The sequence below is a fragment of the Schistocerca nitens genome, chromosome 4 (genome assembly GCF_023898315.1).
Source record: "Schistocerca nitens isolate TAMUIC-IGC-003100 chromosome 4, iqSchNite1.1, whole genome shotgun sequence".
Taxonomy (NCBI): Eukaryota; Metazoa; Arthropoda; class Insecta; order Orthoptera; family Acrididae; genus Schistocerca; species Schistocerca nitens.
In genome coordinates, this window is record NC_064617.1 from 942,973,058 (window position 1) to 943,000,497 (window position 27,440).

The 27,440-nt window shown below is 41.8% G+C and overlaps 1 protein-coding gene across 1 annotated transcript in view; it reads left to right on the top strand.

The window, feature by feature from the left end:
- LOC126252698 (mucin-4-like) overlaps positions 1–27,440 on the top strand; it is a 73,514-nt gene that overhangs the window by 19,466 nt on the left and 26,608 nt on the right. The window contains exons 2-3 of the mRNA XM_049953601.1: positions 7,638–9,566; positions 17,286–17,690. Coding sequence (XP_049809558.1) covers positions 7,638–9,566; positions 17,286–17,690 — 2,334 coding nt within the window. The remainder of the gene's footprint in view (positions 1–7,637; positions 9,567–17,285; positions 17,691–27,440) is intronic.

The window sequence follows — 27,440 nt, forward strand, 5'->3', positions numbered from 1 at the left end:
TTACTTAATTCAGTTCCAGTTAATTACATCACGAATTTGAATATGTTTCTTCGCTGCCCGTCCTTTCTGAGATGATAACTTTAAAATTTATTTTGCAGAAACCTTTTCTCTTAGTTAAATGTAACGAGATTTGCCCCTACTGACCAGCTGCATGACTTTATTTATAAATGTTGTTAGCAAGACGACCTTGCGCCAAGTAAAACACTTTCCCCGATTTAGCTACTCTGTACTATATATGGTTCATAAGTGTAATTCACGCAGCGCGAGTAATTTATATTCATCGGACAGCTAAATAAGTTATTTCGTCTGGTATACGTAGCGTAACGAAGATTAAAATGCAAATATGACGTTGTATGCTGCCAGCTTACATGAATATTCTTACGTTATTCTTAAATGTTGATCTTCAGAGCACCGGGTAAACACTTACGGACTGCGGTTTTTGTCCTTGAAACTTTCCCTTATGCGTAAACAAGGACGCCTTCTTATACATGTTTCAAAGTTTTACAATTGCAGAAACCTGAAGATTCAGTCTGTCAGGTGAGTACTTGCTGCGGTATGTCCTTGAAATTTTCCATTATGCGTAAACGAGGACGCCTTCGTATACACGTTTCAAAGTTTTACAGTTGCAGAAATCTGAAGATTCAATCTGTCAGGCGAGTGCTTGCTACGGTAACTGGTATGTAGTAATTCTTTTTTAAAATCCTTTCATTAACTTTTCTCTAGAAGACAGTACTCTGTAACTTAATGTACCGTATCCTAGTGGACATAAATATTTTCTAATCCAGTCTGCGTTAAGAAACAGGGACAGTGGCCGATATTTTCAGAAGTGCTGTCCGTAATCCCTTTTGATGCTGAAGGAACGGAAACAGAGAGGTAACCACCTGTTATTTCGAATGTTATTGTCACCAGTGGCCCCTACTAATTTTTTCACTGACACCAATAGGCAGGATGATGAACAGAAGCTAAAACAATTAAAAACACGTGACTGAAGCGTTTCTTAGATAATAAGAGTAACAAAGAAGAAAGGACTACCCTCCAGACCAGAGAGAAAGACGGTCAATCCCTTATATACGCTGAATAAAAGAGTGGGTGTTTGAGAGAACTGTCGGGAGACACTTATCAAATTACGTGTAGATTCTTAGCGATTCGATACGAGAGTAGGATAACGTTGCTTATCAACTGATGTTTGACATTCCTGCACTCCACGTCGCAGAGCACGCATGAGGCGTCGGAAATAATAAAACGAGAAGTGATACGGTGCTGGCTGGCGCTATTTAAGTCCCATGAACAGGCTGAGACAGCACAGCGTCGGCATTACATGTCAGCAGACATGAAGACTCTGGTGAGTACCTGACACATTTACGCAACAAGCAGTATTTGGTTAATTTCACTGTATCCTTATGACACAGTGTTTCTAAGTCACAGTTCTATCTGTCTTAAAGGGAACATACATTTTACGAGGATTAAAAATTTAAGCAATTTTTCAAGGAGTTATATCTCTAAGTAATGCATTAACGCTACATAATACATAAAAATGTGCAACCAAAAAAAGCACTGACACGCTTTCATTTATTACCCAGTTCATGATATATGATAGCTCAGAACTGCCTATCATCTTTACACGAATTGAGAACGTACTGACCGAGCGAGGTGGCGCAGCGGTTAGCACACTGGACTTGCATTCGGGAGGACGACGGTTCAATCCCGCGTCTGGCCATCCTGATTTATGTTTTCCGTGATGTCCCTAAATCTCTCCAGGCAAATGTCGGGATGGTTCCTTTGAAAGGGCACGGCCGACTTCCTTCCCCGTCCTTCCCTTATCCGACGAGACCGATGACCTCGCAGTTTGGTCTCTTCCCACAAAAACAACCGAACAACAACCGAAAAGAGAATGTACTGACTAGAAAAAGTTGTGCTATAGTGTCGGAAAGTAAGAGCATATGGACTATCAGACCAATTGTGTGATTGGATTGAAGAGTTCCTAGATAACAAAAAATGGTTCAAATGGCTCTGAGCACTATGGGACTCAACTGCTGAGGTCATCAGTCCCCTAGAACTTAGAACTAGTTAAACCTAACTAACCTAAGGACATCACAAACATCCATGCCCGAGGCAGGATTCGAACCTGCGACCGTAGCGGTCTTGCGGTTCCAGACTGCAGCGCCTTTAACCGCACGGCCACTTCGGCCGGCTCCTAGATAACAGAAGGTAGCATGTCATTCTCAATGGAGAGAAGTCTTCCGAAGTAACAGTGATTTCAGGTGTGCCGCGGGGGAGTGTCGTGGGACCGTTGCTAATATACAATATACATAAATGACCTTGTGGACGACATCGGAAGTTCACTGAGGCTTTTTGCGGATGATGCTGTGGTACATCGAGAGGTTGTAACAATGGAAAATTGTACTGAAATGCAGGAGGATCTGCAGCGAATTGACGCATGGTGCAGGGAATGCCAATTGAATCTCAATGTAGACATGTGTAATCTGCTGCGAATACATAGAAAGAAAGATCCCTTATCATTTAGCTACAATATGTCAGGTCAGCAACTGGAAGCAGTTAATTCCATAAATTGTCTGGGAGTACGCATTAGGAGTGAATTAAAATGGAATGACTCTATAAAATTAATCGTCGATAAATCAGATGCCAGAATGAGATTCATTGGGAGAATCCTAAGGAAAAGCAGTCCGGAAACAAAGGAAGTAGGTTACAGTAGACTTGTTCGCCCACTGCTTGAATACTGCTCACCGGTGTGGGATCCGTACCAGATAAGGTTGATAGAAGAGATAGAGAAGGTCCAACGGAGAGCAGCGCGCTTCGTTACAGGATCATTTAGTAATCGCGAAAGCGTTGCGGAGATGATGGATAAACTGCAGTGGAAGATTCTGCAAGAGAGACGCTCAATAGCTCGGTACGGGCTTTTTTTGAAGTTTCGAGAACATACCTTCACCGAGGAGTCAAGCAGTATATTGCTCCCCCCTACGTATATCTCGCGAAGAGGCCATGAGGATAAAATCAGAGAGATTAGAGCCCACACAGAGGCATACTGACAATCCTTCTTTCCACGAACAATACGAGACTGGAATAGAAGGAAGAACCGTTAGAGGTACTCAAGGTACTCTCCGCCACACACCGTCAGGTGGCTTGCGGAGTATGGATGTAGATGTAGATGTAGAAACGGGATAGCTGGCAGGTGTGATGTCCTCTACTGATGTTTCCTGCCCTTATACATTAGACAACTTGTTTCGCACTGTTAACGAAGGAAATATACGTGTAAAATTGATTGATATCATAATGTAAAAAGATACTTGATACTGTAGCTAATGAAGGACCTTGTCACATTAGAACACACTCGGAGAGCAGATATATGAGGTATCTTGAATAGAATTACCTCCGTGCCAACCAGTATGGCTTACAAAAATACTGATCACGCGAAGCTGAACTGGTGCTTTTGTTGTGTGACATTCTGAAAGCCACAGGTCAAGGCAGACAAGTAGATGCAGCATTTCTTGTCTTCCGAAAAGCACTTGACTCAGAGTACACATTCGCTTGTTTCCGAAATTACGAACGTATGTCAAATCAAACGATGTTCGTGACTGAATTGAGGATTTCTTGTATGAATGATAAAGCATGTTATCTTGGATGAAGAATCATCGAGAGGGCAGTAATTTCAGATGTATCTCGGTAAAGTGTATTAGTACACTTGCTTTTTCCTGTTGAGTATTAATAAAAAATGGTTCAAACGGCTCTGAGCACTATGGGACTTAACATCTGAGGTCATCAGTGCCCTAGAACTTAGAACTACTTAAACCTAACTAACCTAGGAACATCACACACATCTATGTCCGGGGCAGGATTCGAACCTGCGACCGTAGCGGTCGCGCGGTTCCAGACTGACGCGCCTGGAACCGCTCGGCCACACCGGCCGGCTTGAGTATTAATAACCAGAAAATATTGTTGGTAACCTCAGACATTACGCAGAGTTATATTAACGAAGTAATGTGTAGGAAGTGCCGAACAAATAATCACTCGATCTTCTACGATTCGAAAATGGTGCTAATATTGCTTTAAATGGTCAGATATGTAAACTTCTTCTCGTAAAAAAGAAGAAGAAAAAGAAAGAAAAACACCCAATTGTCTCTTAACACTACAATATTAGGTCACACTTAGAATCAGTGAGCTCATACAGACATCTGGGTCCAACCGCTTGTAGGCTTACGAAATGGTGCCTTCATATACACTCAGCCGTATGTGACAGATTACTCATCATTGGTAGAATACTTGGAAAGTGCCATCGAAGTAATTACTTACAAAACACTCGTGCGACCAAGCTCAGAACACTGGAGCTTTTATATTAAAGGAAACATACATCTCACAATGAGTAAGTAATTTAAGTAATGTTAAGAGGAATGTGGTTTTTGGTCATTGCCAATAAATGTACACCTTCATTGAGAATTCGAAGAATTGTCTTTGCTATCAAAACACTAATTCTTAAAAAGACTCTGAGTAGGTAGTATTTAATCTAAGCATTTACTGTCGTTTACGTAATTTGTTTATTACATCTGTTTAGGGAAGGTGATGATAAAGGTAAATAGAGCCAACTCTCCGCGTAGCTAATTGATTTTCATGCTAGAAAGTTATCGAAAATTATAACATAATATTAATCATATATAGTTGATGTACCTGAGACATATTGAGTCATACCTTTATCTCAAATAATGATGTTGGATGAAGCAATGAATTACAATTTGCACTAGCACCAGGGTTCAATTCCGTGTCTGCTGCTTATTAGCGTGATTTGCTATCTGTTGCTTCCCGCTGGCACGCGTGTTAATACACATGCACGAACTACACTAGAACGTCAATCTCCCTGCAACAAATTCTTATTCACGCTTCAGCCCATCAATGTTCCCATTATAAACTCCTATCAGTATTGCCGAGGTTCTCTGATACTGGAATACAATGGTACATTTCTGGTATCATTCTGTCTCTCAGGGCAAAATTTCAAGTAGGCAGCTAAAACGCTCCGAAAAAGATGACTCTATAGAGAGAATAGTAACAGACAGTGCAGCCGCGATTGACGCCTAAAACAGTCGTAATTAATATCTGATGGATGACCTACGCAGAAACGAAACATTTACATTAGCATCTTAAACGATATTCGTCACGGACAACAATGGCGTCGCTATGCTAAATACCCGAAGTAGTGCATAAATCTTCTGTAAGTCGCATCATGACAACCACTGCAAAGACGGTCGAGACATCGGTGCTCTAGTTGCTTTTAGTATTCTTAATGACGCAGCCTAATAACCAAAATAATTTTAATAAAATACACTAATTTTGTACGAATTGAAATCAAAAAGCAAAGGGACTTTTGAGAAAAGGAATAATTATTCTAACGATAGAAAACTGAAGCATACGTTGTATTTCCTACATAACTTCTCTGCACTTCAAGCCACTTTGTCCAGTGTTTCACAAGTCTTTTGATTCAATCGGAAAAAGTTTTCTTGGTAGCACCTGTAACCAATTTTGCACCGCAACTCTGACTTCTGCACCGGTTGCAAATCTTCTTCCCCTGAGCGCTTCCTTCAAAGGTCCAAACATACGGAAATCGTTAAATCGTTGGTGCCAGGTCTGGACTGTATTGGGGGGGGGGGGGAGGGGAGGGGGGTGTTACAGCAGTTCGAATCACAACTTTTGTTTTTGTTTCGGCCGTTCGCTTTGGCAGAATGTGGCCTAGTGTTATCTTGCTGCAGGAAGACACCTTTCCGCATTTTTCCGCGAAATTTGGATCTGACTGCAAAAAAATGGTTCAAATGGCTCTGAGCACTATGGGACTCAACATCTTAGGTCACAAGTCCCCTAGAACTTAGAACTACTTAAACCTAACCAACCTAAGGACATCACACACACCCATGCCCGAGGCAGGATTCGAACCTGCGACCGTAGCAGCCCCGCGGTTCCGGACTGCAGCGCCAGAACCGCACGGCCACCGCGGCCGGCGATCTGACTGCAGGTTTCAATTTAGTTCCCGTCCCGCCACAATAGTTCTCATTGTTCACAGTTATCGTAATTTTACCAGGTGATCGAGGGCGTTTAATTTTTTAACTCGTGGCGATGATGGGTGTTTTCAAATCATGCTCGCAGCCTTACTTTCCGCTTCGTGATGATACACCCACGTTTCGTCTATAGTAACGATTTTGGTCCGCAGCTCGTGGTCGTGCGGTAGCGTTCTCGCTTCCCGCGCCCTGGTTCCCGGGTTCGATTCCCGGCGGGGTCAGGGATTTTCTATGCCTCGTGATGACTGGGTGTTGTGTGCTGTCCTTAGGTTAGTTAGGTTTAAGTAGTTCTAAGTTGTAGGGGACTGATGACCTAGTAGATGTTAAGTCCCACAGTGCTCAGAGCCATTTGAACCATTTAAGTAACGATTTTCTGTAAGAATCCCTCGCCATGATAACGGGCCAAATGTTTACGAGAGACATACTTCCTTTGTGCCTTATGCTGCACTAACAATTCTTTCCGTACCGACATTACACATACTTCCCGAAAATTTTGCCAGCCGTGTAAGACCGAATACGCTGAACCATGAATGATAAGTAAAGTATTAGCGCTTTCATCCACTGTGATTCGTCTGTTTTCCATCACAATACTCTCAGCAACTTCCAAAACCAGTTGTTGACGTCGATGACCTGCCCGACTTATCCTTGTCACATAGTGAAGTTCTTCCCGTTTGAAGCGCTCCATCCGCTTCGTGATAAACTGGTGTCACAATAGGTCGCTTGCGTTCAACGAATAAATTCCATAGATTTAACACCTTCCGGAAACAAAAAACTAAACACTGCTCACATCTGCATTTTGGTGCAGATCGACAATGGAGCTGCCATGTTTCACGAACTGCCAGAATAGAACAACTAACGCGAGTGACATGAAGTGACACGGTGAACAGAATTGTTGCAGACGACAATATTTCAGTTCTGGTTACTAGCAGTTTTACCAATCCCTACGTCGAGAAATCGGGGAAGTTCCTTTATTTTTGACTTCCCCTCGTACATATGACAAGTACTGCCACTCGTATTCCTTCTTCAGAAAAACATCAATGGCAGCTAAAGTCACAGCAGATCGTGCTCTTCAAGAAACTACTTAAAAATATCCACTTATAAAAAAGGGTTATCGTTTTTAGTGTTTGACAATTGCAGTAAAAAAGCCACAGGATTATTTATTTGAGACATCATTGAAGTGACAGAGAAGGTGTTTCCTATGCAAGGAAAATTAAAAACAGAAATCAGACTTCCATGCGGTTTAGAAACCGCTTGCAAGGTATAGAAATGTTTCATTGCCTTAATACAAACAACTAAGTTCACAATAACTCTATATTTGTACCACTATATAAACAAACAATGTCTTCAGATTTTCAGATTGGTGTGTGTGTCAGTGTGTGTGTGTGTGTGTGCGTGTGTGTGTGTGTGTGTGTGTTGGATGCGTACACGCATTAGGTATGTCCGTGGGTTGTATTTCGTATCATTACTCACGTAATAAATGGTTTGTCATATAAGGATAGGTTCTGTTCATAACGGAAGTATCACAGTCTCATTTCGCTAACCAACTGTGTGAAACACCACTGTGACTCGTTTTTGTTACAGGTTCTTCTAGGTGCAGTGCTTGCAGCTGCCTTCGCCAGGCCTGGTGGCATGGCTAAAGATGCACACCCACCATGTTCACCAAAACGAGGGACATCCGGCGCTGTCGTCCTAAAAGACAGAATTGGAGCTGTCGTACAAAAAGTAGATGCCGCATTAGGTACTAGTGAATCGGTCCGATCTGAAACGGGCGGCACCAAAATGTCAAATTTGTCTCCTTATCATGAAAAACTTGACAGTTCCTCAGAGAGCAAACTGAACGCCAACCGTAAGGTAGGCGTCGCTTCTGGTGGCAGGTTACCCTCAGCTAACTCCAACAGTCCGTCTCTAATGTCGTCAACTCCTAAGACCGCCGCTAGTCTCGAAGGTACTGACAGTTCCGAAACGTCCAACTCGTCTCCTTCCACCGAAAAATCTGATAGTTCCTCAGAGAGCTCGTTAAATGCCAACCGAAAGGTAGATCTCGTTTCTGGTGAGAAATTGCCCTCAGCAAGCTCCAGAGCCCCGTCTGAAACGTCATCAACTCCTAAGACTGCTGCTAGTGTCGAGGATATTGACAGCTCCGAAACGGCCAACTCGTCTCCTTCCACCGGAAAGCCTGACAGTTCCTCAGAGAGCAAGCTGAGCCCCAGCCACAAGATTGATCTCGCTACAGGTGGTAAATTGCCTTCAGCTGGCTACAATAGCCCGTCTGAAATGTCGTCAACTTCTAAGAATGCTGCTAGCCTCCGGAATACTGATAGTTCCGAAACGTCCGATCTGTCTCCTTACCCTGAAAAACCTGACGGTTCCTCAGAGAGCAATCTGAACACCAATCGTAAGACAGGTCTCGCTGTTGGTGGCAAATTACCCTCAACTAGCTCCAACAGTCCCTCTGTAATGTCGTCAACACCTAAGACCGCCGCTAGTCTCGAAGTTACTGATAGTTCCGAAACGTCCAACTCGTCTCCTTCTGCTAAAAACTCTGGTAGTTCCTCAGAGAGCACGTTGAATGCCAACCGAAAGGTAGACCTCGCTTCTCGTGACAAATTGCCCTCAGCAAGCTCCAGAACCCTGTCTGAAACGTCGTCAACCCCTAAGACTGCTGCTAGTCTTCAGGATACTGATAGCTCCGAAACTTTTAACTCGGCTCCTTCCTTCGAAAGACCTTGCAGCCCCTCTGAGAGCATGATGGACGACAACAGTTCATCGGATCTCTCTTCTGGTGGTAAACTGCCGTTACCTGGCACTGTGTGTCCCCCTCCAAAATCACCATCTGTTACGAATACAAACAATCTCCCGAAATTTCAAACCTCCGATGTTTCTCAGTCCGACTACAAGGCCAAAGATGACTTTTCTGCCAGCAACGAATTTCAGAGTTTTCCTGTAAGTAACTTACTAGCTAGTTCTTCTGTTAAGACCCAAGAAAGCGTTTCCAAAAGTCCGGATAATATCGCCAGTATAGAGAGCTCTGCTGCATCAGTCAACAAGCCTAGAGCCGATTCGCCTGACAGCACCTCCTTTGGAGATCTCCCTGGTGCCAACGTTCCACCAAGTCCGTCTGCTGACTCCGACGCAGATTCTCCTCCTGCCGTCTCCCCTCGCTATCCCACCAGTCACTTTGTTCTTGCTCCACCTGCCACTACTGTTCTCAACCTGAAGAATGCCTACAATTTCTGGCCTTACAGCAGGCTTCTCTACAACCATCCAGCCAACACGTTCATCGTCAACGTACCCCTGACACCGATGTGCTCACCTCCCAGCTCTAACAACGCCATATCTGGTCTTCCCATAAGCAGCCAGTTTGCTGATCTTCCCTCCCATAGGTTCTCACCTGACCTTACTGCTCTCTCCCACAATATTATGGACGCAGTTCAGGGTGCAGTTCTGGCCAACTGGCCTGCCAACAGTGCTGTGATTCCACAACAGCTGTCACTGGATGACTTTAGTAAGGTGAGAAATTAGGTCTAAGATTAAACACATAAATTGGTTCTCCTGTGTAACAAACTTTTACAGCACCCGTTCCTCTGAAGAGCTCAACGTTTAAATGCTAACAAAATTTTTTTGTACCACAGCCAAGCGGACTGCACATTAGCATACTTGTGTTTGAAGTACATCTTTAAGTATTACTTGCATTGCCATAAGGCAAAAAAAAGAAACTATTTTATTTGGCTTTGATTAGATGGTTCTACAGTAATAATTATCAATACAATATTAATGTTCACAGCTTAGAGTTACGTGAGGATACTTTACATAAACAAATCGAAAAGTTTGGTCAGATCAGGTGCAAAATGGAAACCACAGCAAAAATCAGTTCAAGCTCTGCACATACGTGTGGACAGTGTCTCCTGTATGTCTGCCGCTCGCGTCACGTCGCTCTTTTCACTTCTGAGCGCACAGTGAGCACGTAAAGATGCCTGGATAAAAAGTATGACGGCCTAGTGAGAGATTTCGCCTGACGTTATGCAGCCCACGTAACATAATTGTCATGCGTTTCCTTCTTCATGACGATTCACGTCCGCACGCTACAGGGGCAATGAAGATGTTCCTTCAGCGTCTTCCATGGGATGTCTTTGATCACTCGTAATACAGCGCGTAATTCGCTCCCTCTGAGTTTCATCTCTGCTGACATGAACCGCTGGCTATGAAGACAATATTTTGGCACAGACAAAAAGGTCTAGACCAGCATAGAGAATTGGCGGAAAGCGCAGGCGGCTGCCTTTTATGACGAGGGAATTCGAAAGTTGGTACAACACTACGACAAATGTCTCCATCGGAGTGGCGTCTGCATACATCAGTAGCTACAAGATGTAGCTAACTATTACAAGTGAAAAACTTTTGATTTTCACTGTGATTTCCTTTTCGGGAGTGATCGGACTTTTTCCGAATAGTCCTCGTAGTTGTAACAAAATTCATAGTATTAGCCTCTGGAAGCAGTCTTGTCTTACATTACATTCTAATCATCTTCCCTCCGAAAGACGTTGATGCATCCAATACAGTACTAATAACTTCTCTAGATTTATTTAAGCATTCCAGTGTTTGCTTGTGGTACGATTCAGACGAAACTGCATGAAACCTAGTCAAACTGTCGACCTTACATTCGCCTCGACGCTGGTATCCAGTGCTTGTCAAATGACAATCTCACATACAGTAAGCTACCAAAATCTCATTAAAAAATGGATTGATAGAAAAAAACAATTTCGCTCTCATGCTGGCGATAATCGTTTCAGTATATGTGGAGAAATCCTTGCTTTGGCATACTTACGCTGATTATTTAATAAATCATTTACAGTTGTTTGTGTATTTATTTTATCAATAACAGAAATATAGTCATTCTCAATTTGGCATCAAGAGCTACATAACTGTTTGTCACATGTTATTTTGAGTATCTGTATCATTTGTTATTGGTTTCATAAGCAATGTTTAATTAATGTGTCAATATTAATTTTATACATATAGTAATAATTTTAGTGAGTTCGCTTAGGTATCAAGAATTCTACATTGAATGGAGATATTTTGTGGCAAGTCTAGAAGCAATTTTAATGATTTCAGTGAATCTGTTAATTTTTACTTTTAATATAGTTCCTGGACCCTCTTGCCTTGCTTTCTTAAGCATGCGGAAGCACACTCTTCCACTTAGCACATCGTGATTTACAAATCGCTGAGCCGCCATAATTTGCCGAGCTGCCCCCACGTCTGCTTAAAGAACACTGCAACAGCCGCGTGCTCTGCCTTTGACTTGCCTGGTGCTGTCATATAATAGTAACAGGTCAACCACACACCACTCAACCAAAGATTCTGCATTCAAATACAATTGTTAGTGAACATGTCCCTCGCAATATCACACAGTACTCTACTCAACCAAGTGAGGATATAGTAGGCTCTAATTAACGCATTAAAGGAAAGCTAATACAAAAAAAATATATCTAGGCTAAAGCACGAGAAATGCAATTTCTTACAGCCGATTTTTAACACTCGAAACTCTTCAGAACTTCTTTACGGCAATGACTTCATACCATAAGTTACATTATTTCAAATCGTGTTTTGAAAAACTTCCAAATCGTACGCAGCACTCACGGTGAAGCTTCAACGCGTCTATGATTCCTTACGAATGCGGAAAGATGGACGTATCAGTGTTAACGGACGGTACTTTGAACAACTGATTCACGAAAGTGGATTGCCTGGGCTACGCCTGGTATGTGTTGATTTGGTGTGTGCTCCCACGGTTAATATACTATGCGGAGTTGCAGTAAACGGACAGGGAAAAATGGCGTAATCGGATCCACGTCCACACTACGTATTTTCTTCTCCCCGGTTTGAGGTACGTGTCCTGTAAGTCTGGTCGTAATGTTTACTTACATCCAGTAAAGTTTCCGGGTGCTTTGTGCCCAGATGTGGGGTCTCCACTCAGCAAAAACTTTGGAAATAGAAAGCTCATGATCATAAGTAATATGGAACATAGTTATTTCCTGTAATTACTTACACGGTGGTGTCATGAGTGCGCTCCCAGCGCTGTGGATGTTGCCCGGTGTGTGACTTAAGCTGTAACTGAAGTGTGGTTCAAATGGCTCTGAGCACTATCGGACTTAACATCTGAGGTCACAGTCCAATAGAACTTAGAACTTTTTTTTTTGGTCATCAGTCTACTGACTGGTTTGATGCGGCCCGCCACGAATTCCTTTCCTGTGCTAACCTCTTCATCTCAGAGTAGCACTTGCAACCTACGTCCTCAATTATTTGCTTGACGTATTCCAATCTCTGTCTTCCTCTACAGTTTTTGCCCTCTACAGCTCCCTCTAGTACCATGGAAGTCATTCCCTCATGTCTTAGCAGATGTCCTATCATCCTGTCCCTTCTCCTTATCAGTGTTTTCCACATATTCCTTTCCTCTCCGATTCTGCGTAGAACCTCCTCATTCCTTACCTTATCAGTCCACCTAATTTTCAACATTCGTCTATAGCACCACATCTCAAATGCTACGATTCTCTTCTGTTCCGGTTTTCACACAGTCCATGTTTCACTACCATACAATGCTGTACTCCAGACGTACCTCCTCAGAAATTTCTTCCTCAAATTAAGGGCGGTATTTGATATTAGTAGACTTCTCTTGGCCAGACATGCCTTTTTTGCCATAGCGAGTCTGCTTTTGATGTCCTCCTTGCTCCGTCCGTCATTGGTTATTTTACTGCCTAGGTAGCAGAATTCCTTAACTTCATTGACTTCGTGACCATCAATCCCGATGTTAAGTTTCTCGCTGTTCTCATTTCTACTACTTCTCATTACCTTCGTCTTTCTCCGATTTACTCTCAAACCATACTGTATACTCATTAGACTGTTCATTCCGTTCAGCAGATCATTTAATTCTTCTTCACTTTCACTCAGGATAGCAATGTCATCAGCGAATCGTATCATTGATATCCTTTCACCTTGTATTTTAATTCCACTCCTGAACCTTTCTTTTATTTCCATCATTGCTTCCTCGATGTACAGATTGAAGAGTAGGTGCGAAAGGCTACAGCCTTGTCTTACACCCTTCTTAATACGAGCACTTCGTTCTTGATCGTCCACTCTTATTATTCCCTCTTGGTTGTTATACATATTGTATATGACCCGTCTCTCCCTATAGCTTACCCCTACTTTTTTCAGAATCTCGAACAGCTTGCACCATTTTATATTGTCGAACGCTTTTTCCAGGTCGACAAATCCTATGAAAGTGTCTTGATTTTTCGTTAGCCTTGCTTCCATTATTAGCCGTAACGTCAGAATTGCCTTTCTCATCCCTTTACTTTTCCTAAAGCCAAACTGATCGTCACCTAGCGCATTCTCAATTTTCTTTTCCATTCTTCTGTATATTATTCTTGTAAGCAGCTTCGATGCATGAGCTGTTAAGCTGACTGTGCGATAATTCTCGCACTTGTCAGCTCTTGCCGTCTTCGGAATTGTGTGGATGATGCTTTTCCGAAAGTCAGATGGTATGTCGCCAGACTCATATATTCTACACACCAACGTGAATAGTCGTTTTGTTGCCACTTCCCCCAATGATTTTAGAAATTCTGATGGAATGTTATCTATCCCTTCTGCCTTATTTGACCGTAAGTCCTCCAAAGCTCTTCTAAATTCCGATTCTAATACTGGATCCCCTATCTCTTCTAAATCGACCCCTGTTTCTTCTTCTATCATATCAGACAAATCTTCACCCTCATAGAGGCTTTCAATGTATTCTTTCCACCTATCTGCTCTGTCCTCTGCATTTAACAGTGGAATTCCCGTTGCACTCTTAATGTTACCACCGTTGCTTTTAATGTCACCAAAGGTTGTTTTGACTTAACTGTATGCTGAGTCTGTCCTTCCGACAATCATATCTTTTTCGATGTCTTCACATTTTTCCTGCAGCCATTTCGTCTTAGCTTCCCTGCACTTCCTATTTATTTCATTCCTCAGCGACTTGTATTTCTGTATTCCTGATTTTCCCGAAACATGTTTGTACTTCCTCCTTTCATCAATCAACTGAAGTATTTCTTCTGTTACCCATGGTTTCTTCGCAACTACCTTCTTTGTACCTATGTTTTCCTTCCCAACTTCTGTGATGGCCCTTTTTAGAGATGTCCATTCCTCTTCAACTGTACCGCCTACTGAGCTATTCCTTATTGCTGTTTCTATAGCGTTAGAGAACTTCAAACGTATCTCGTCATTCCTTAGTACTTCCGTATCCCACTTCTTTGCGTATTGATTCTTCCTGACTAGTGTCTTGAACTTCAGCCTACTCTTCATCACTAATATATTGTGATCTGAGTCTATATCTGCTCCTGGGTACGCCTTACAATCCAGTATCTGATTTCGGAATCTCTGTCTGACCATGACGTAATCTACTTGAAATATTCCCGTATCTCCCGGCCTTTTCCAAGTATACATCCTCCTCTTGTGATTCTTGAACAGGGTATTCGCTATTACTAGCTGAAACTTGTTACAGAACTCAATTAGTCTTTCTCCTCTTTCATTCCTTGTCCCAAGCCCAAATTCTCCTGTAACCTTTTCTTCTACTCCTTCCCCTACAAATGCATTCCAGTCGCCCATGACTATTAGATTTTCGTCCCCCTTTACATACTGCATTACCCTTTCAATATCCTCATACACTTTCTCTATCTGTTCATCTTCAGCTTGCGACGTCGGCATGTATACCTGAACTATCGTTGTCGGTGTTGGTCTGCTGTCGATTCTGATTAGAACAACCCGGTCACTGAACTGTTCACAGTAACACACCCTCTGCCCTACCTTCCTATTCATAACGAATCCTACACCTGTTATACCATTTTCTGCTGCTGTTGACATTACCCGATACTCATCTGACCAGAAATCCTTGTCTTCCTTCCACTTCACTTCACTGACCCCTACTCTATCTAGATTGAGCGTTTGCATTTCCCTTTTCAGATTTTCTAGTTTCCCTACCACGTTCAAGCTTCTGACATTCCACGCCCCGACTCGTAGAACGTTATCCTTTCGTTGATTATTCAATCTTTTTCTCATGGTAACCTCCCCCTTGGCAGTCCCCTCCCGGAGATCCGAATGGGGGACTATTCCGAAATCTTTTGCCAATGGAGAGTTCATCATGACACTTCTTCAATTACAGGCCACATGTCCTGTGGATACACGTTACGTGTATTTAATGCAGTGGATTCCATTGCCTTCTGCATCCTCATGTCGTTGATCATTGCTGATTCTTCCGCCTTTAGGGGCGATTTCCCACCCCTAGGACAAGAGAGTGCCCTGAACCTCTATCCGCTCCTCTGCCCTCTTTGACAAGGCCGTTGGCAGAATGAGGCTGACTTCTTATGCCGGAAGTCTTCGGCCGCCAATGCTGATTATTTATCAAAATTAAGGCAGTGGCGAGGATCGAACCCGGGACCGAAAACGTTTTGTTTATGAATCAAAGACGCTACCCCTAGACCGAACTACTTAAACCTAACTAACCTAAGGACATCACACACATTCATGTCCGAGGCAGGATTGTAACCTGCGACCGTAGCGGTCACGCGGTTCCAGACTGTAGCACCTAGAACCGCTCGGCCACACAGGCCGGCTAACTGAAGTGTGACAAATAATTCATTCGAAATATAACATGAGAGCAGAGCATCTGCATCTGAATAGCACGCCCTCAGTCATCATAACCCGCTTCATTTTTTTCGGAAATAATTCTGTTTCTGCCTTGTTTCTGATATTATTTCACAACTTTGCTTATTTCTTAGTTTAGAGGCGGGAGAGCATTAACAGGTATTCATGCAAGCTGAAGCCATCTTAAAACTGACATCGTCTTACCTGCCACAGTCATGACTCAGGACACAATTAACATGTACGTCCTCACTGTCAAATGATCTTAGTTCCATGACAGATCGTGTCTGGCAAGCATGAGCGCTCGGTAATTGGTCTTTCGGTGCGATTCTCTGTATCAGTCTTCTTTCTGATAGGGTGTGGTCTACAGCGACTTCCCCTAAAGCGCCAAACTCTTGATTTCACTGTAGAACATACACCCAACGTTCTCGATTATTTGTTGGATCTATTCCAAATCTCTGTCGTCCTCTGCCATTTATAATCTCTACGACTCACTCTTGTGTCATGAAAGTTATCCCGTGCTGCCTTAACACATGTTCTGTCTTTCTGTCTCTTCTTTCCGTCGGTCTTTTGCGCCCCTCCTCTTGGATCGTAAGGAGGACCTCGCCATTTTCTATCGTTGCACTTGATTTGAAGCATCCTTCTGTAACAACATATCTCAAACGCTTCGTTTCTGTTGTTTTCTGGACTCCAATAGTACCACCCTATCGCAAACGTACATTTCAGTAATTTCTTCTACAAATTACGGCTATTTTTGATGCTATATAGCACTGTCCCCTTTCCGTGTGCTACTCGGTTTATTATATCTTTCTTGCTTCGCCCGTCATGCGGTATTTTGGTTCCGTGGTTCAAAATGGTTCAAATGGCTCTGAGCACTATGGGACTCAACTGCTGTGGTCATAAGTCCCCTAGAACTTAGAACTACTTAAACCTAACTAACCTAAGGACAGCACACAACACACAACACCCAGCCATCACGAGGCAGAGAAAATCCCTGACCCCGCCGGGAATCGAACCCGGGAACCCGGGCGTGGAAAGCGAGAACGCTACCGCACGACCACGAGATGCGGGCGGTTCCGTGGTAACACTAATGCTTTAGTTCGACTACTACGAGGTCCTTAAAATTGGTATTAAGTTCAGAGTTTCTGTTACACCTCATTTCTTCACTACAGTCGACGTAATCGTCTTTAGAGATTCAGCAACAGTTTAGATATTTACGATAATTCTCATTTATTGTCCCGACTCAGATTCACATTTTTAATTACATTACATGTTTCGATTACTCTGGATCATCTTCAGATCTAGGTATTTGTGTCAGCAACCTGTTTTGTTTACTGAGAAACACACATCACAGTACTAAGGTAGTTCTGAGTAGACAAGACGGTTGTTGACGCAAGTACATGAAGATAAAATTATGCAACAGAGTCGGAAGAATAAATGAGAACTATCGTAAATCTTATCACTTTCCTTGAACTAACTGGTTTATGAGTAAATAATGAAATAAGTTGTGGATAAGTAACAATTTTTTATGAGATACCAGCAGTACTCATGTCGTTATCGGCACAGGGCGGGGCAGTCTACAACGCCGAGGATCCAGAAGACGCTGTAGATGCCGATGTCGACGCTCCACCTTGTGCCGCTATCGGTCCTGTGGCTGAACCACTGGGACTACCTGCAGACACCACCATTTCCGCTGCACCATCGAGCTCGGCACCAAATACTGTCACCTTCGGTGGCGTTCCTGTTCGCATATGGGCGCCACCAGCTGGTCCATCCACGAGCCAGATTCCAGGCATCATCAACTTTGGAAGCATTCCTTTCTCCAGCGCAGTAAAACAGACAGCAGCACCAGTGAACGCTGTTCAGAACACGATCAACTTTGGTGGGGTATCTGTTCGCACGCTGGGCCAACCCGTAACTGTACCACTGAGTGTGACTTCAAACATCATCTCCGTCGGTGGTTGGCCTATGGTCAGAAGGCTGCTGCACTAATGAACAGTTAACCTGGCGCCATCAGCTTCGCGTGTGTTCCCGTCCATGCATCAGGTGCTGAACGCTGTTAGCTAGTGACTGTGGATGTTTACCTCACTGATTAACAGATCTATCTGTTACGCCGTTTCCACAACATCTGCAGTTGTTTTAGAAACAGCAGGTGTAAAAATATACGCCATTAAACGACAAAAGACATCGGCCTCTCAAATTATCAGAAGAAATTAAGACTGTCCTGTGCCATATGCCCTTACTAGCCGAATAAAAATGCAATTGTGAGCGGAGTTTAATTTGCGTATTCTTACATGTACCTTCCTTACCTTTTGACTAATTTTGTTCCACATACGTTTTGAAGCTTTCATTGATCAAGACATGGACAGTAAAACGAAGAACAATGCCAACTCCGACGAATCAACAAACACAGAAGAGTAAACATCAAAGCGGACAGTAAGAACTTGGAAAGAGGAAATATGAAAAACGTAGTTATGAATCTACGTTGCCAAGGACAACAGAAACAAGGCGATCCACACCATCTCTCTAAAATGTCTTCAAGGCCGGAGCAACATACAAAGGAAATATCTAAATAAAAACAACACTGAAGCAGTATACGAGTGATATTTGAAAAAAAAATGTCCGTTACCCTTCATCTACATCTACATCGATTACAAATCACATTTAAATGCCTGGCAGAGATTTCATTGAACCACCTTCACAATTATCTATTAGTCCAATCTCCTATAGCGCGCGGAAAAAGCGAACACCTTTATCTTTCCGTGTGAGCTCTGATTTCCATTATTTTATCGTGGTGATCGTTTCTCCCTTTGTAGGTGGACGTCAACAAAATATTTTCGCATTCAGAGGAGAAAGTTGGTGACTGGAATTTCGTGAGAAGAGTAATAATGTCCATCCCAAATCCTACATCATTTCAGTGAGACTTTCTCCCCTATTCTGCAATAATACAAAACATGCTGCCCTTCTTTGAACTTTTTCGATGTACTCCGTCAATCGTATCTGGTAAGTATCCCACAGCGTGCAGCAGTATTCTAAAAGAGGATGGACAAGTGTAGCGTAGGCATTATCTTTAGTACATCTGTTACATTTTCTAAGTGTCCTGCCGATAAAACGCAGTCTATTGTTAGCCTTCCCTACAACATTTTCTATGTATTCCTTCCAATTTAAGTCGTTCGTAATTGTAATTACTAGGTATTCTGTTGAATTTACGGCCTTTATATTTGACTGATGTTTTGTGTAACCGAAGTTTAAAGGATTCCTTTTAGCACTATTGTGCATAATCTCACACTTTTCATTATTTAGGGTCAGTTGCTAATTTTGACACCATACAGATATCTTTGCTAAATTGTATACCAATTTGTTTTGATCTTCTGATGACTTTGCTAAACGATAAAATGACAACCTCATCTGAAAACAACGTAAGATGGCTGCTCAAATTGTCTTCCAAATCGTTTATATAGATAATGAATAACAAAGGGCCTATAATACTACCTTGGGGAACGCCCCAAAGCTCTTCTGATTTACTCGATGACTTTCCGTCAGTTACTAAGAACTGTGACCTCTCTGACAGCGGCTTGTATGGTACAGTGTCAAAGGTATTCAAGAAATCAAAAAATACGGAATCCATTTGAAATCCATCGTCAACAGCACTCTACACTTCGTGTGTGTAAAGAGCTAGTTGTGTTTCGCAAGAACTATGTTTTCTAAATCCGTGTTGACTGTGTGCCAATAGACCGTTTTCTTCGAGGTAATTCATAATGTCCGAACACAATGCAGTATCTGGTCCAAAATCTTGCTGCATGTCGACGTTAATCAGGTGGGCCTGTAATTTAGTGGATTACTCCTACTACCTTTCTTGAATATTGGTGTGACCTGTGCAGCTTTGCAGTCTTTGGGTACGGATCTTTCGTTGTAAATGATTGTTAAGTATGGAGCTATTGCATCCGTATATTCTGAAAGGAACCTAGTTAGTATACAGTCTGGACCATAAGAGTTGCTTTTATTAAGTGATTTATACTGCTTCACTACTCCGAGGATATCTACTTCTATGTTAGTCATGTTGCCAGCTGTTCTTGATTCGTATTTTGGAACATCTACGTCGTCTTCTTTGGTGAAGGAATTCCGGAAGCCTGTGTTCAGTAACTCTGCTTTGGGGGCACTGTCTTCGATAGTATCTCCATTGGTATATCGCAGAGAAGGCACTGATTGTGTCTTGCCGCTAGCATACTTCACATACGACCAAAATCTCCTTGGATTTCCTGCCAGGTTTCGGGACAAACGCCCCCCCCCCCCCCCCCCCCGTCTTTGCAACGAAGCAATTAAACAGAACTTGTATCAGTGAGTAACAGGATAACAGGTATGAAATAAGGAGACTAATTTACACAGTTTATAGGAACAAACATTTCGTACACAAACACCTATTACAAATGTGAAATACATAATGATATTAGTAAATCTTTGTTGTTCCACTTGCATGTAGAACACTGCAACCATAACAGGAAAAGGACAGTGAATAGAGGCTGGAGTCACATACATGATGACGCTACTCCTGTAGCGCAACATTGTATGGAAACGAAACGTAGTTGTTGCAGTACGGTGCTCTGGGGTACGGAGATGATGAACAGCACTAAGAACAAACTACAGGAAAGGAAGGGAACGGTGTATGGTGACCAGGAGCACCATCAGGAAACTCTCACGTCAATTAGAATGCGCGATTCAAAGTAGGCGACGCTCGTGCATTCCGTACAACCATGCGGAGAACATCAAGTATAACCCCAGACCGCCAGGAGGCGCACCGAGAACTACAGACCACGGAATACCTCGCCAGCCATCAGCAAGGTGTTGCTGGCTGTACCTCAAAATCACGCCTGCTTTTGGTCACGTGTGACGACGGGACAACACATCTCTTGCTGAAATGTAACTACTTCAGTCAGTCTAGGGACCACTGCAGTCAGTTTCCGTCGGCGAGAGCTGGCCGGATCATGTACTGCCTGCTTGCAGTCCATCGCTTAAGCTCTCGTCTACATGCTGTTGGAGAAGACTGGGTCACGCCTTTAGAATTGCTGAAAAAGTTGAGTTAATTTTTCCTCTGCTCTATTGTAACCACCAGTTATGTGCAAGCTAATAAAGAAGCTGTTTGCAACATATACTGGGGCTCTCCTCACCCTCATGGATACATGAGAATACATGAATAAAGCAAAGGAAAACAAATGTGGAGGAACTAAAATATGACCCCATTGACTCATTTTAAATGAAGCTGAAAAATACATTTAAGGATGGCAAAAAATACAAAATCATAGAAACTAAGCCTAGCAGAAACCTTCGAGCAGTACCAATGGTCAGAAACCAGTCCAAATGCATTTACTATGGAAGTACAAACAGAAAAAAAACAATGCACTACCTCAAACTCCAAATCACTAAATTTGACAGTTTATAAATTAGCAAAAAGGAAACATCTACAGATACGATAATACACAAGACATCGAAAGATCCACATTCTCAAAAAATTTTAGCCATTAGATTTATTGCAAACAAGAGTATCATGAAAGACTAAAGATGATTGTCAATACAGGACAAAATAGTGGATACAACAGGAAGACAGGATATAAACTACACAACACCATCGAAAAGGTAATACAAACAGAAGACAGTAAAATTAAAGCAATGCAGGTACACCAAGACATATCAGTGACACATATTGCAAAAACACACCACAAAACTGTTCCCGCAACACTAACACAAAATGGCACGGCAGAATGTATCACAAACAGTTTACACACAAAATTAGTAGCAGCTTCAAAAAACATGAAATTAATATATCCGTCAAGACAAACTGCACAATAGAAAGGACATTAAAAACTGTGACAGAAGAGAAAGATAAATACAACAGTTGATGAACATCTGGGTTAATGTGTAATAGCTTCAGACTCTAAATATATATGGACAAATGCAAGAAATTTTAATGTCAGTAGCAAAGAACATGTAGGGGCATTTAAGACTGAACGTACCTACTTCATATTAGTAGCCATCTAACAAAATAAAATCATTAGTTCACAGGGTTAAAACACAATGCGAGGGCATAAATGAAAATGGAAATGCGCTCAATGACCAAAACAGCATATCAAAACAACAATATTCAAACCCGTTCACTGTTCACCAAAAAGAAAACAAACACACACACACACAAACACACAGTGTCCCACCATCTTTCTTCCTTCATCCCTCATCCCTATTCCAGCACTGCAATCGACTCTCACCCTCTACAACACCTATGATTCCTCAGTCAACCTTACGGTATGTGAGCAACAACATGTGCAATGTGCTACAGATCATGTTATATGCATTGAAATGTTTAAATGTGAGCTATTATCTGGAAGAAAACTGTACCATATGCATCTCTTATGTACAGATATCGCATGGGTTCATGTGAAAGATATAATACAGCAATTGAGTTTAAAAAAACGAAGCTATAGCTGTAAATAGTGAGATTATTAAATGAGCTGCCAGGAATTAGTACAGGTCTCTTACCAAAATGTGGATGATTAAATAATTTTTTTGTGCATTGTAGACCAACTAACAAGCGAATATGAGACACATTATGGGACATGTGACCAGTATATACCCAACGGGTTTTAAATGGAGGTGGCTAAGTTGTTATACATTTCGTTAACACTAACGGAAAAATCCAATCGCCAAAAAATAATTAATGCAGAGTAATGAAATTTCGGGAATATATTTGTCTAGGTAACATGTTTAACTGATTAACATTGCAAGATCGTTGGTCAATTAAGCACCGATACGCCATTGCATATGTGAATTTCTGGTACATTAATAACCGGCGTAAACGCCAGAATGTTGAATGTAAGCGTGGAAACGTGCCTGCATTTTGTTGAACAGCTGTAGGGTGTCAGTTTGTGCAGTGGAGTTCCATGTCTGTTGCACATGAACAGTCAATATAAGTTCGGTTAAAGCTGTTTGTGGATGACACTGGAATTGTCGTCCGATGGTGTCTCTTATGTGCTCGATTGGAGACAGGGCAGGTGATCTAGCGGGCAAAGGCAACATGTAGACACTCTGAACATTCTGTTGGAATACAACAGCAGTTATTGGGCGAGCGCTATCCTGATAGAAAACACGTCCTGAGATGCTCTTCAAGCATAGCAGCACAACAGGTCGAATCACTAAACTGACGTACACATTTGCAGTAAGGGTGTGTGGGATTCATCGTCTTAGGGTGGGCGTTCCCCTATGCAAGGCCAACATGCGAAAATGGGGCATCTTCCAGCCGATGGAGATACATCCTGCGAGTGCGGATAACACAATACTCAGCCCACCTGTTAATATGTCCTCAACCTGAAAGCCCTGCAGAACACAAGACCTGATCGAGGGAACCAACAAGGCCATCGGAGTTGCTACCTTCTGGAAATGCTCCTATTATCATACGAAATCGCACGTCAGAACATATTTCCAGGTGTAGGACCAGTGTGTCTAGCAGACAGACAAATCGGTTGCTTCTTCTAACCAACATACGGACATCACTTCCACCGAGGCAGAACTGGATTTCATTAGAAAACAGACGTCCATCCCAACCTCCAATGAGCTCTCAATTGTCACCAGTAATGTCTCAAATGCAGGCTACAGGACGTCTGTCTCGAAGCTGTCCTTGAAGTAGCCGATTTTGTGACAGTTCTATTAGTGTGGTGCCATGACCTGCTTAGACTGATGCTGCAAATGCAGCACGATACACCACAGCCAGACGCCAGACACGATGGTCTTCCATGTCGGTAGTGACAAGTGGCAGTCCAGAGCCCGGCCTCCTTGCGACCGTACATTCTCGCGACTCACGCTGCCAGCAGCCATGTACAGTGGCTACATTCCTGCCTAGTCTTTCTGCAGTAACGCAGAACGAACTTCCAGCTTCTCGTAGCCCTATACACGACCTCGTGCAAACACAATAAGGTGTTGGTAAGAGTGTCCTAGTTGCCTTAAAGGCATTTTTGGCTAACATCATTTCACCACGATCAGTCTCAAAGGTAACTAATGCTCACGACTGTTACAACGTGTATTTAAAAAATCTAATTTGTGTTGTCATAGTCTCGCTTCTTGCCGACTCTTATGCGACTGTCACGAAATTTGAATGGACTTCACGTTTCAGTTGTAGAAACACGCTTACTAACTTTTTTCTATGTCGAAAAACACCTTCTTTGTGTTACCTTTTCCTGCGTTTGTGTATTTTTATTTTGTATTTAACTTTTACACAAGCCACGGTTTGGATGCCATTGTTCCATTATAGGCAAGACCGCTACGGTCGCAGGTGCGAATCCTGCCTCGGGCATGGATGTTTGTGATGTCCTTAGGTTAGTTAGGTTTAACTAGTTCTAAGTTCTAGGGGACTAATGACCTCAGCAGTTGAGTCCCATAGTGCTCAGAGCCATTTGAACCATTTTTTTTGTTCCATTTCTCAAGGAATGATTCATCAAGATACAATACTTTTCTCAATCTTTGTACTTAGCACTTAACAAAAATTACAATAATGAGGTCAAAATAAGTCAAGACCGGACATTACTTGCTTACAACAAAAATACTGTAATATTTTAAGGAAAGTCATTAAAACTCCAGAAGTACGCATGTCCTGACAGAAATTGGTAATACAGATAATAAAATTATAACAATACGGAATACTGTGTGTGTAGTGAGTGAAGTGCTACGAAACAATGTGTGTATAATGTGTGCAGTGACTGATAGTGAGATATGAGTGAACAATGTGGCATTACATTATTTAATAAATTATTTGTAAAAAACGTATTGTACACCAGAAGTAAATCTAATGATTGTATCTAACTAGAAGTCTGTAAATATGTGTGTACAGGGTGTTACAAAAAGGTAAGGCCAAACTTTCAGGAAACATTCCTCACACACAAAGAAAGAAAATATGTTATGTGGACATGTGCCCGGAAACGCTTACTTTCCATGTTAGAGCTCATTTTATTACTTCTCTTCAAATCACATTAATTATGGAATGGAAACACACAGCAACAGAACTTACCAGCGTGACTTCAAACACTTTGTTACAGGAAATGTTCAAAATGTCCTCCGTTAGCGAGGATACATGCGTCCACCCTCCGTCGCATGGAATCCCTGATGCGCTGATGCAGCCCTGGAGAATGGCGTATTGTATCACAGCCGTCCACAATAAGAGCACGAAGAGTCTCTACATTTGGTACCAGGGTTGCGTAGACAAGAACTTTCAAATGCCCCCATAAATGAAAGTCAAGAGGGGTGAGGTCAGGAGAGCGTGGAGACCATGGAATTGGTCCGCCTCTACCAATCCATCGGTCACCGAATCTGCTGTTGAGAAGCGTACGAACACTTCGACTGAAATGTGCAGGAGCTCCATCGTGCATGAACCACATGTTGTGTCGTACTTGTAAAGGCACATGTTCTAGCAACACAGGTAGAGTATCCCGTATTAAATCATGATAACGTGCTCCATTGAGCGTAGGTGGACGAAACTAAAATGAGCTCTAACATGGAAATTAAGCATTTCCGGACACATGTCCACATAACATCTTTTCTTTATTTGTGTCTGAGGAATGTTTCCTGAAAGTTTGGCCGTACCTTTTTGTAACGAATTAGCTTATTTTAAATTGATCTAAATTTATAAATACTTCGACATGTCCTATATCCTTGTAAAAAGAGATCTACAGATGAATAAAGCTACTACTACTACTGTTAAATGGGGAGGGAGCAGTCAGCCAGTGTAGAATATATCCCAACATTCAGACTAAATGACAATATTGTGATTAATAATTTAGAAGTTACAAGCACTTTTAACAATCACTTTCCATGTGTAGCAGAAAAAACTGGATTAAATAATTCCATCGAAGATGGAAGAGAATATAATAAGAATATCATTCAATAAAACTTTAAGAAGCTAGAAGTAGCATCAACAGACATCTGTGAAATTAACAGATTTATAAAAAGTCTAAAAAACGAAAGATTACATGGTGTTGATATTATTTCAAACAGAATTCTGAAAAGTTGTTTTAACTTAATAAGTAACGTCCTTAGTGATATATATAACGCATCAATGGCACAGGGAATTCTTTTAGACAGATTAAAATATGCGATTGTTAAACCTCTTTATTAAAAAGGTGGGAAGAACCACTTTCATAATTAACATACTACTTCCTTAGTGACATATTTTTCCCAAAGTACCGAAAAATTAATTTACTCAAGGGTAGCCTCATATTTAAGTAGAAACAAGTTGCTTTGCATGTCACAGATTAGGTTTCAGAAGAATTGCTGGAATCAGAATGCTATTCATAGATTCACCCACTAAATATTACAGCTCTTAAGCAATACAATTGCACCAGATATTATTTCTTGTGGTCGTTCTAAAGAATTTCATTGTGTAGATCATCTTACACTCTCAGAAAAAGTTAAATTTTATGCAGCTAATGACGTTAAACACAACTGGTTTGAATCACACTTAATTATCAGAATTCAAAAAGGTTTACTGAATAATTCAAACAAGGCTAGAAAGTGTTAGCAAGTCAGGCGCTATCACAGATGGCGTCCCATAGTATTCAACTTTCAGTCCTCTCCTATTCCTTACCTATGTGAACAACTGTCCACTTTGCATTCAGCTAGCAGAATTAGTACTTCTTGCATATGATACTGTTGTAACTGTGTTCTTCGGTCTGAAGACTGGTTTGATGCAGCTCTATATGCTACTCTATCCTGTGCAAGGTTCTTCATCCCTGAATAGCTACTGCAACCTACATCTTTCTGAATCTGCTTGGTATATTCATCTCTTGGTCTACCTCTACGATTATTATCTCAAATACTAAATTGGTGATCCCCTGATGTCTCAGAATGTGTCCTGTCAACCGATCCTTTCTCTTGGTGAAGTTGTGCCACAAATTTCCTGTCTCCCCAATCCTATTTAGTACGCCTCCATTAGTTACGTGAACGACCCATCTAATCTTCATCATTCTTCTGCTTTTATTCTCTTTTCTTCTAAACTGTTTATTGTCCATGTTTTACATCCATACATGGCTACACTCTAGACAAATATCTTCAGAAAAGACTTCCTCACTCTTATATCTATTTTCGAGAGTGACAGATTTTCCTTCTTTGGAAATGTTTTTCTTGACATTGATAGTCTACATTTGATATCGTCTCTACTTTGTCTATTATCTGTTATTTTGCTGCCCAAAGAGCAAAACTGATTTACTACTTCAGGTGCCTCGTTTCTTGATCTGATTCCCTTAGCATCACCTGATTTAACTCTATTACATTCCATTATCCTTGTTTTGCTTTTGTTGATGTTCATTGCATATCCTCCTTTCGAAACACTGTCTACTCCATTCAACAGCTCTTCCAAGTCCTTTGCATGAAAGAATTACAATGTGATCAGCAGACCTCAAAGTTTTTATTTCTTCTTCCTGAACTTTAATACCTACTCCAAATTTGTCTTTAGTTACCTTTAGTGTTTGTTGAATATAGATATTGAATAACATTAGGGTTAGGCTACAACCCTGTGTCACTATCTTTTCAAGTACTGCTTCCCTTTCATGCCCCTGGATTCCTATCACTGCCATCTGGTTTCTGTACAATTTGTAAATAGTCTTTCACTTTCAGTATTTTACTGCTGCTACCTTCAAAATTTCAAAGAGTATATTCCAGTAGAGAATGTCAAAAGCTGTCTCTAACTCT